We start from the raw sequence: 12,123 nt of genomic DNA, 5'->3' as shown, positions 1-12,123 counted from the left end.
CTAGGATTCAAATCTTAGCACCATATACAGACAGACAAATAAACAGTAGGACTGATTTAAATTAATACTTAAAACATTACATTTTTAATTGTTTAAAGATTTAAAATACTAAAACATCCTAAGAACTAATGAAAGATTTACATTCTTCAAATATAAGCTGTCCTTGCTCTCTTTGGCAAGGCCTCTCTCTGCATGACCATTTGAGAACTTTAAAAAGAAAGTTTAAAAGATAAATGAATTCTAAGTCTCTAGTTTCTCTAAGTCATAATGTAGCAGCGGGAAGCGCTAATCTGCTACTGACATATGGCAGAGGTGAGCTGAAGAAAGAAAAGGAGGATGGAGAGGTAACCAGCATTAAAGGAAAACTCATGCAGGAAGGAAAGCGGAGTGCGAGTCCCCAGGACAAAGGAGTCCTGCTTCTGACCCACACCTATCGAGCACAGAGGCATCATGCAGAGGCAGGCCAGAGGCTGGGCCCAGCTTTCTCACCTTCTAAGGCTCTCCTTTTTCTCTTCCCGTGATAAACAACTGTCTAAATGCTTATTGATGTGGTTCTCTGGAATGCTGACCCCACAAACAGGACAAGACACTGCATTAAAAGAAAGGAAGAAACTTTATTAGCCACAGAAAGGGTAAAAATTAACAAACTGACATCTTTCAGAAATTAAAAGACAGACTCCCAGCTGATACACTCTTTAAAAAAGAGCAAGGAGGCAGGCAAACTGGTTCCTAGGAACTAGCTACTTTTTGGGAAGTCACATGATCAGAATCCTGGGCCTGGAGACTACAATTAGGTTTGGGAGTTAGCTGACTAGAAGCAAGGTGCTAGGAAACCATAATGCTGGGGTTCCCCAGGCCCTAGGACCATCTTACACAGGAGAAGCAATCTCAGCAACTCTAATGAGGTCCCACCTATGCGCAACCAAGGCTTTGCTGGCTTCTTAAGGTCTGGCTGAACTACTGACCGCCCTGCTCCCAGGCCAGGTGCATGCTATTAAAGCTGCAGCTTTGTGGAGTTGCACACCACCATGGATTAAAATGCAGTGGTCAACGAAGGAAGGCTTGTGGCACCAGTCTCCAGACTCCCTACTTTTAATAGATCACAGAGAATTGTATCTATTTTACATGGGATGGTTCATTCTAAGATTTTATTTGGATAAAAAAGAAAAAAAATTCTACAAGAATTGAAAACATATCCTATGAAATAAAAACACAACAACAAAAACTGCAGATGGAGTGATCTCCAGGCTGAGATGTTGATACGCATAATCAAAAATATAAAGTAATAAAATAAACCTTAAAAATATAAGTACTAATAAGCTAATTCCAATTTTCCAGTAAACACTACTGGCCTTCAACTGGGGGCTGTATGTGTTTGCTAAACATACACATTCTTAGTAAAAGGTAAGGTCACAGAGATTGGTTGTGGGTTTCCAAATGACACTTCACACCATAATTCTGGCTCTGTCACCATTAGGCCACTCTGCACCACTGCACCATGAAAACACCTGAGTTAATATATAAACAAAGGAGGAGTGCATGTACCAGGCAATCGGTATGTACTGAACAGGCAGCACATCTGGCCAGGCTTCAGTTACTCTGCCATTGTGAGTACACTGCAGAAGAGTGGGATATCGAGACATTCTAGGAGAGCCAGGAAATAAGGCAGGTTCCCTGAAGTACTGTCATATGCCAAAGGGTCTTAAGCTATAAGCAGAACAGCAAGGACACGTTCAACCAGTGGTATAAAATGAAGGCCTCTTTAAGGGTTACCTGGAACTAGATGAGGTGATAGGATTCCAAGCTAAAAACAGAAAGCTACCACAAGTATACTGGGTTCTAGCTGCTGATACAAGACTTACTCTACAACTATTAGGCAATAATCATCCTGACTGCTAATCTATAAACTAATAAAATAAGCCCCTATCCATGGCCTGCATCAATGCCTGAGACATGGTGAGGTGAAACCCCGTCTAGTCTTTCTTACTCTCCCTCAAAAGTGCTGCCTATTATTCTCATACCACATGAGTGAGGCTTCCTTAAGTATAAAAGGCAAATATAAAAACGACTTCCTACCTTTAGTATCCAGTTTCAGAGTGGATGTAGAAGGTGTCACAGGACCATTAGCATCCGAGAGACCAAGTGCCGTCTTTCCTAGGAGACTTGTCTCTTTAATATCAGCAGAGGTGCTTATCTCTTTTTGAGGGCTGAATTTCCTCTCATTTTCTTTTCCCAACAACTCGGATACACAATCACCAGTTTCTCTAATCAGGAACTTATCCATTAACCTGTTCCCCTGTTTGACAGGGTGTTGGATGGCTTCAACATTATGTACCTTAACTACAACCTTCTTTGAGGTGGAAGACACAGGAGATATGGGTGGTGACTCTAAGGCAAACTGCAGCAGGCGAGTCCTTGAAACATACAAAACAAACAAACAACAGGTAAAGAAGATGCCAAGGTATACATAAACCACTAAGTCTTCCTAGTTAATACTTAGTTCCTCTGAAACACAGAACTTCTGTCACAATCACAACCAAACTAAAACTGATTCTTTTAAAATGAGAAATAAAGCAATAAATCAGAACTAAAGGCGATTACTAGGACTTTAGAGGATATTGGGTTCTAGCTGCTGACATGAGACTTACTCCTCAATGGCTAAGTAAAATCTGGAGAAAGACATGAAGTAAGAGTTAGCACTACAACACAAGCCACACAAAGTGTGGCCCCTGGGAGGAGAGACAAATGAGGTGACCAACACTGACCCAACATCTTCACCTGGAGGCACTTTCTCGGATTTGTAGTTGAACTGACATCTAAGCAGGAAAAGTCACCTCCCTGACCAGGGAGAAGAGAGCACAATTCGGGGCAAAGATGATGAGAACTAGAGAGCAGTGTGCTAGGCATGTGGGAGGGAGCCTGGTAGGAAACACATTGGTGAACAGGTAACAGAGGCAGTGTTAGAAAGATGCTCTGCTTAGGCCAGCCAAAGTCGGATACCCTCATGGAGACCTCGGGGACTGAGGCAAGATGTCAGAGGCCATACCTTAGGAAAAGGGTTCACTCTGCAGAGAGTGTGTTCACACAAATGTGCACGCATGCGTGTGTTTACATCTATATGCGTGTTATATATGTGTGTAAAACTAAAATAGAATCTAATACTACAATGCACCAACTCTTAACAGAGCAAAAGCAAAGAACTGGTAATGTAACTGCTTGTCAGAACAAAACAAAATGCACTAACTTTCAAAGAGTATAGTTTTTCTTTCCTGCTGGTCTGGGTTTATCAAGGCACTGTTTCTTTCTTTCCCTCCTTCCTTTCTTCTCTCTTCTTTTTTTTTCTGTACAGGGTCTCACTAAAGCCCTGGCAGGCCTAGAAGTATTTGATAAAATGCTACTTAAAAACAAAACAAAAATTCACAACTAGTATCAATCAACAGTGACAACAAATGAGACATCCCCCAGTCCCCAGACTGAACAAGACACAGATAACTACCACCGCCATCTTTCCTAAAACTGCAGAAAATGTCCTGAGTCAATGGTAAGACCAAAAACAAGAGCCAGGAACAAAGAATACAAAGATTACATTCCATTTTCATAGGAAAAGTTAAATATAAGGTAAGTAAGAGGGTTGTCTCATTAAATGTACTTTCATGTATATTTAAATTTTTCTACAACTAAAAAAAAAAAAGATAAAAACATAAAGAAAAACTAGGGTAAGGGTAGCAGCATAAGCCTGTGATCTGAGCACTCAGCTGGCTCAAGACGAAGAAGACTCTAACTCAAGTCTAACATCAGTTATGTAATGTGCTAGATCTGACGAAATCAAGAAAAAGAGGCAGGCAAAGGAGGGAGGGAGATTAAGCAAGAGGGTGGAGAGGGGAAGGAAGGAAGGAAGGAAGGAAGGAGAGAGAGAGAGAGAGAGAAAGAGAGAGAAAGAGAGAGAGAGAGAGAGAGAGAGAGAGAGAGAGAGAAGTCGGATGGAGGGAAAAGCAGGAAGATTGAAAAAAAGGATCATGGTCTTAGGGAGGAAACAAATTTAAAATACCACTGTGTTTAGTAGTCTCTTCCTTCCAGCCTCTGACTTAGTACAAAGAAGGTTCTGAAAAAAGCTTTCCTGTCACAATAACAAAGAAGAAGAGACAGTATTCAAGCACAGGCAAGACGCCACTGATCCTTTCAGCATACTACTGATAACTTTTTTGCCTTTATTCCACAACTTGGTTGAGTTTTGGTTTTCTTATTTCAAGGCAATAAAGACTATGGCAGACAGTAGCAACAAGACCACAGTAAAGTATTCTCAGGGCTAAAACTAAAATCAGTTAACTTATTCCAGTACCATTTACTCTTGTCAGAGAAGCACAATAGAAAATAAAGCTACACTCATGAGAGTTACACAGTAAGGAAAAAGGAACACATTTACACAATCTATGTGAAAAGTGCGAATATCATGGAGCCTAAGGGCTAAAAATCAGCTCAGTGGTAGAGAGATTCCCTAGCACATGGAAGGATAAGAGTGCCAGCCCTATGCTAGGGGGAAAATATGTAAATAAAAATAAAATAAAATACAGTCAAGCACAAGAAGATGATAAGTACTCTTTAGAGTTGATCGAAAAGCATCACTGAGAAGGGAATTTATGGGAGCAGAGTTCGGAGAAAGCCAATCTCAACCAGGTGGCCACCTGGGGAGACACAGCTTCACCCACAAAGAACAGCAAGCACAAGTCTGGAGTCAGATGCAATCAACACGGCAGAGAAACAAGAAGGCCTGGAACTTACAAGAGACAAACATGAAGTCCGAGAGGGAGCAAGACAGCAGAGCAATCAGAGGAATAAATCAGAAAGGGCTGGGGCCCCGCTCCAGTAAGATGGAGGACATGACAGTTTGGATGTTAAGCACTCCCTGAAGGCCTGGGTGTCAATGGCATGGCTTTGGGGGGTTGCTGTGTGTCTATCTCATTTAATAGCTCGGTCACAATGGGAAGTCCTTAAGCCACTGGAGCATGTCTTAATGCAGAACTGTGGGCCCATCTTGTCATCTCTGTCCCTCAGCGGAATGCAAACACTTGCTCCAAAATGTACTTTTACAATTAAGTACCATCCTCACCAAAAGCATAAACCCTTATGGTCCTATGGTCTGGAAACTCCAGAACTATGGACCAAAGTTATCTTTTCTCTTTATAAGGTAAGCCACTTGGGCACTTTATTACAGCACCATAAAACTGCTTCACACAAGGAACTCCCACTAGATGGCTTCATGCATGACCTGACTTTGCTTTAAAGGAATCACCTTAGTTACTACCATCAGGAAGGATTTTAAAAGAGGGACAAAGTAAAAGTAATACAACTAGGAAATGCTCAGTCAAGTAGAATGGCACTACTTGGACCAGATTCTAGAAGGTAAGAAGATGAGAAACTCAGCCTTGGAAAGCATTGTCCACAAAAGGCCAGTGGGAATTGTCAATGGATCAACGAACTAAATGGTAATTTTAAAAAAAGAGTTCAGGAAAATACCAAGGTCTTTAGCTAGAGTAATTAAAAGGATAGTTCTAGTGTAGGCTCCTCTAGTGAGGAGACAGTAAAAGTACTTGCCATACAAGCCCTACAACCTAAGTTTGGATCCCTAAAATTCACGTAAAAGTCAGATGCAGCAACACATGCATCTATAATCCTAGAGTGTCCCTATGGAGAGATGAGAGGCAAACCACGACAAATTCCATAAGCTCAGGGGCCAGCTACTTTGGCTATGCAGTGGCAAAGAGATCCTGTCTCAAACAAGGTAGAAAAGCAAAGAATGATACTTGATGGCTGTCCTTTGACCTCCATACATACATGGCACACACACATGTCAATGCCTCACATACGCGCGGGCGCGCACACACACACACACACACACACACACACACACACACACACACACACACACACACACAGTACCAGTGCTGCTGTCAAGAGACACAGCACCTGTGAGAGCAGGTACAGAACAGAGAAGAGCTCCAGCAGTCTCCTTTGTACATGTTAAGTGTTAAATGGCTCTTAAGAGGCTCCAGGATACATGGGAGGAAATAGGCTGTTGACAGGAATCTTTAAGAGTCCAGGACAAAGGCCTATGTGAAGACGTAGAAAAACATGAAAACAGATGACATCTAAAGCCAAGAAATACTTTGCAATTCATATACCCTAGAATAAATCAGAAATGCTAATTTTCAAACTAATGGTTACATTTAAATGGAACTGGTCATTTTTCCTTAATTTCTATCACCCTTATGAATTCTTATCAAAGTGATCTGGTACTGTAGAACCAAACAGCACTCATCACATATCTCAAGGACAGATTATGAACTTTTAGAGCTGGAAAACTAGGAATTCCTCAGAGAGGAATCAACATCTTATTGTACAGATGGGTAAATAAAGTCCCAGGAAGTTTTACTGGTCTGCTTTAAGTCATCTAGTTGGAAAGGCATACAAATTAGATCTCAGACAGCTGGCAGAGCCCCCAAACTGCTCATCACATGCCTTCTTGCTTTGAATAAATAACTATGACTCAGCAAAGTATAGAAAAAGTTTGCCAACTTGTTAAGTACACAAGTAACTTCATCTCTTTAGAATGTGACCAAGAATCAAGACTCACAATGTCTCTAGGTGCATAGGAAATCATTAAACCACATAATGAATTTAGCTATGCCACTGAAGTACATGGAAATGTTTGTTCTGAAACATGCAAATAGCAGTTCAGAACCATCCAGGGACATAGGCAGAGGACACTGGAGCACATTCCTTTCCTTTGATTTTATGTGTCTGAATTTTTACCTGCACGGTCTGTGTACAAAGTGTGTGTGATGCCTGTAGAGGCAAGAAGAGAGGACTGAACCCCTGGAAATGGAGTTAAGAGACCTTTGTGAGCAACCTTGTGGGTGCTAAACATCAAACTCCAGTCCTTTGAAAAAAAGAGCAAATGCCCTTACCCTATGAACCATCTCCTCAGCCCCTACAGCAAGCACACCCTTAATTGCACAGTGGAACATCAATGTGTAGGGTGGAAATGCATCAGAGTAACAGGAATCTGGTTTGCATTTCTTTGTACCAAGGACTGTCCCAAAGGGAGTTATACAAATATAACTCTCATCTGTAACCCATGAACAGCACCATTTATCTTCTAAGATGAAGACACAGGGATCAAAGGGTAAATCTCTTGATTATAATCATAACTAGAGAAGCAGGAGCCCAGTGCAGTCTGAATGTAACGCCAACAATCTCTAAATGACACTACAACCACAGCCTGTTTGTAACATGTTAAGAATACTACCTGCTGTAACTTATCTACATGTTTAACTAAATGCTTTCATTAATCTTGGACAATCTCATGCGCCATATTCACCTCCCGTACCCACTATCACCTCTCACTCCTCTGAGCCTTTCTCTCAGCAAGCCCTGCCCCTACCATCCCACTCGTATGTCTTTTCTTTAATTCCTTGACCTACTGAGTTTATTAGGATTGCCCACATGCGTATAGGTCTGGGTTACTTACTGGCACACAGGCCACTCACTACTGGCTACATCACTGAAGAAAATGACTCCTTATCTCCTAAGGGCCATCGACTGCCTTGAAGAGAGATGGTAGTAAAATGTGTATATTCTTACACTTGGAGTACTAGGAGAAAACTCCAAACTTAATCAACCCAAACAATTCATAAAACCAAGGCCATAGAGACTGGCTTCTGTTAAAAAACAAAGAAGCAATACTTTACCACTTAGCTTAGGAATGATGCTCTCCTAACAAAATGTAACAACAACAACAACAAAAAATCTAAAGTTATATTCAAAACAGAAGGTTGGGGATTTCGCTCAGTGGTAGAACACTTGTCTAGCAAGAGCAAGGCCTCAGCTCGGAGGGGGGAGGGGGAGAATTTTGTCTCTAAAACAAAGGGTCAAAGGTCTTGTTATGTAACCCAAGCTAGCTTCAAACTCATGATCCTCTAGCCTTGACTTCCCAAATGCCAGGAGGAAGGTGAGCCACTAAATCTGGCTAAGCATATTACTTTAAAATGAGCCAAGAAAAAGTGTATTCCTTGAGAATGAACGCCAAAGGTCAAAAGAAAATGTAAAAGAACGTCATCCTTATTCTGAAACCACTTAAATTATTTCCCATAACTTATTATTCAATTTAGAATATTAAATTTTTAAAAATCCAAATGGCATATAAAATGGTAATGGTAGATGAGAAAGACAAAAAATAAAATCAACAAGCACTATAAATATTTTACATTTTAATCATAAGATTATTCTTCTTCCCTCATCAATCTTAGACCAGAGTTCAAACAAGTATGGTACCGATTATCTTCTGTTTTATCCCTACTCATTTAGCAGATGAGGTACCCCAGCACTACACATGATGAACAACATCTAAGAAACATGCACCTCAAGGATGATGCTAAGAATGGTAAGGCCAAGGTAGGTAAGCCCAAGAGAATGACAGACTCCATTGGAGACCTTCAAATACACACAGACACAGATATATTTTAAAAAGCAAAACAAACAAATGAAACAAAACTAGAAGTCCAGGAGATGGCTCAGTCATTATGACTTTGGTGGAAATAAGAGGGCTTAAGTTCAAGAACCATAAAATTTTGGGGCTGGCAGTGTACTCCTGCAGCCCCAACACTGGCCAGACAGAGACAGGCAGACCCTTAAAGCTTAGTAGCTAGTCAGCCTATACAAAGTTCAAGTTTATGTGAACTTCAAGTTAGTGAGAGACACTCCACAAAATGCAAGGAATGATCAAAGGAAGCCATCCAATATTGATTTCTGGCAAGTGGACCCACACATGTGCATATATATCCACATTAACAAGTACACATATCACATTCACACATAACTAGAAAAAAACTAACAGACAAGAGACTTTACAGTATGCAATACAGAAAGCGATGACTTCAATAGGAGAATCAGAGAAACAGTTTCTTATTCTAGAAAAATATACTGTTATGTGGCCTCACAAAGAAATAGGTAACCAGCCAATGGCATATTAAGAGTTCAGAGTACCAAACAAGATCATTTTTATGATACAAATCTACTTTAAAAATGTGCAATTCTACTAGAAGTCTGAAGACATGCTTAGAGGCAAGGTAAGGTCTCTCCAAGAATGTTCCAACAGTGAAGAAGTCTTATACATGGACATGTGAGCCAACAACATGATTAAAACAAATTTAAGTTTGGTAAAGCATGCCTTATATCCCTTTGGGTGACCAAAGTCATAGTCATACATTCATCCATTTGGCAACTAAAGAGCACAGCTATGTTGGAGAGCTTTACAGAGAAGAAGCAGCTGCATGCCTCACATAATACACCACATTATACATGCTGAGTAAATCTGATTAAGAATTAATAGGTTAAGATATAACAAACAGAACCAATTACAAATATGTGCACAAAGGGTTGATAAACACACCAGCATAGACACATATATTCTCTAGCACTATCCACTTAGTACAAAGACTTAGAGGCTAACATCCCAGAAGCAACACAACACCAACTGTAAATAAAGTGCCAATATATCTACACTTTAACTCTTAATTCTCCAAAATAGGAAACTCTGTGATAGAGAAACTCTTATGACTACTTACTAGAACTTCCTCCCATGTGCAGTGGCTATCACCACTTCCCTTCTTTGGCTCCAGTATGTAACCCTGCACTCCCTAACCGAGAGGGAATGGGGGCGGGGGGTAACACATAAAGAGCAAGGCAGTTAGAGGTTAGTCACCAAACTGAATCATACCGTGCAAAACTCATGCTTTTTACCAGTTCATCTAAGAGGCGATTATTTCTCAGGTCTGGCTCTGTTACTGCCTAGAAAAGAAAAACAACAGATGGAAAAGGTCAAAAGCAGTAATTAACTTGCTGCAATCTTGTTTTTTGAAAATGTCTGACCTGTCTCCTGGGGCTCTCTGTCCCACTAGTCTTCCAGGAAAACTTCAAAATAAGGTGAATTCATCTCATACTAGCACAGAACTTTAGCTAGTGAATCAGGACCTGCTAACCGGAAGCCTGGTAACAGCTCTCAAAAGCACATTAAAACTATCTGCTGTTTACTCTGACCAACTAAGACAAAACCCAATATGAGCACAATTTTTCTTTAAAATGCCAATACTCTAGTTTTCTCTAAATTACTTAGAAACAGAACAGAGAAGCTCTTCTAAGTAATAACACTGGGAGAGAGGCACTAAGAGCTAAAAGAGGGTTGAAACTAAGAAACTCAGGAATACAAGAGAAACATCTGTACTGCAGCAATGATGCTATCTGGAAGCCTTGGTGCTAGTCCACCTCAACAAAGGCAGCAGGCCGTGACAGACCTCAACTGCTCTATTTCTGACACGGGGAAACAGTTTAGACAAATTCAGTGACATCTGACACAATGTGCTTGCTGGCCATAGTGGTCATACAGTTCCCTGCAGCGTCCTTTTCCAGAGACCTGTATCTCTTTTTTCTTTACCCAGATATGAGTTTAATTTCCCATTTTATCTCCCTCTCTATCTGTTCTCACTTTTGTTCTGAAAGGGCTGGTCTAGGAGGGCAGTAAGAGACCAGGGAAGCTTGGGTGAGCCCAGTTGCCATGAATCTCTTGCCTCCTCTACAAATACACACACCAATCCTTCATACAGAATCCCACCATTAGTTTGCACACAAAGTGAGAAATTATAAAAAGTTAAAAGCCATAAAAACACAAATTGTAGGAATCAAAGAGTATTAGAGCTTTTTACTTCTTAAAGTACATTACATTAGGGTATCAAAAATCCTGATAAGAAGTGGAACAAAAGCCCTGGGTCCTGCTAAGACTGAACCCCAGTGAACTAGACTGTTGGGGGAGGGCGGCAATGGGGAGGGTGGGGAGGGAACACCCATAAGGAAGGGGAGGGGGGGGATGTTTGCCCGAAACCGGAAAGGAATAACACTTTCGAAATGTATATAAGAAATATTCAAGTTAATTAAAAAAAAAAAAAAAAAAGTGGAACAAAACCCATGTCCCTTATGTATATTTAAGAAATCTTTCCTGGAAATGTTCAAATGATTTAATTCAGTGACTACATATCATCCCATGCATTTTTGGGGATTCATAATGCAAAAAAAATTGCCCTAATCAACAAAATTTTAAAAAATAAGAATAAAAACTTACCACGCAACAAGTTGGGCACTGAGTTTTATAGGACAAAAATTTTCTTATACAGAGAGAACAATCTGCAAAAAGACACAAAATGTAACATAGGAAGTTATGCTATTCAGTAATGCAGGAATCTGACTTTTAACACAATGCTGGTAATGACTGGAATATTCCAGCATTGTTTCACTCCAAGTTTCTAGGGTCTTCTTGCTCCACAGCATTTACATGCATATCTAAAAGGCACCATTAAGGAAAGAAAGCACCTCAAGTAGTGACTTCCTAAGCTCTCACAACTCTGTAAGCATACACCACTCCCTCTGCGTCCCCTTGGTGAACCACAAGGACACACAGAAGCTCTGAGCTTATTTTATACACATGACAGATACCTAGTATTTCCCACTTGAAAATGGGATATACAGACACAACGTGTACCCTAAAACTGTGAGGCCCACAACCCCATGCTTAACAAGCATTTGGGCGGCAGGGGCCAAACAATGCACAGGGCTACGGACTTGTTTTTTGTTGCTGTCATTTTGTTTTTTGTTTTTTAATCTCAAGTAACCAACAAAGTATGGGGCAGCTATATTACAGTTAGGCAGGAAATCAGTATCTACTAAATTTTTCACACCTGAGGCAGCATAAAATGAAAACTATGAGGTATAATAGATGACACTTCTATTATTATAACTGTGCAATGATGGCTCCTTTACACAAAGCCTAAGTTCAGGTGAATTAAGGAGCCTTGTTAAAAACAAGCCCATTTAGCTGAAGCAGCAAAAACAGTATGATTTAGATGGTGCAAGTATTCATAAAGAAGTATTGCCAGTTCCAACAACAGTACTCCAAGGGGTAAAGGGAAGGGAAATATTATGGCCAAGAACAAGACAGAAAACAGGGTAGCTCTTCTAGGCATTGCAAAGAAGCTAGACATTGCCATTTAGCTGGAAGTGGCCCTTCAGTTGCTGAGC

At 40.5% G+C, this 12,123-nt stretch overlaps 1 protein-coding gene across 3 annotated transcripts in view; it reads right to left on the bottom strand.

The window, feature by feature from the left end:
* Positions 1 to 12,123, bottom strand: part of Rad18 (RAD18 E3 ubiquitin protein ligase) — a 77,206-nt gene that overhangs the window by 54,999 nt on the left and 10,084 nt on the right. For all 3 annotated transcript variants that reach the window (XM_032905980.1, XM_032905982.1, XM_032905981.1), the window contains exons 3-6: positions 11,171 to 11,232; positions 9,776 to 9,846; positions 2,077 to 2,414; positions 490 to 589 (exon numbers count right to left, since the gene is read on the bottom strand). In XM_032905980.1, the coding sequence (XP_032761871.1) occupies positions 490 to 589; positions 2,077 to 2,414; positions 9,776 to 9,846; positions 11,171 to 11,232 (571 nt within the window). The remainder of the gene's footprint in view (positions 1 to 489; positions 590 to 2,076; positions 2,415 to 9,775; positions 9,847 to 11,170; positions 11,233 to 12,123) is intronic.

This window comes from Rattus rattus, chromosome 6 (assembly GCF_011064425.1).
Source record: "Rattus rattus isolate New Zealand chromosome 6, Rrattus_CSIRO_v1, whole genome shotgun sequence".
NCBI lineage: Eukaryota > Metazoa > Chordata > Mammalia > Rodentia > Muridae > Rattus > Rattus rattus.
The sequence above is the reverse complement of the archived record's forward strand: the minus strand, read 5'-3'. Positions and strand labels throughout refer to the sequence as shown.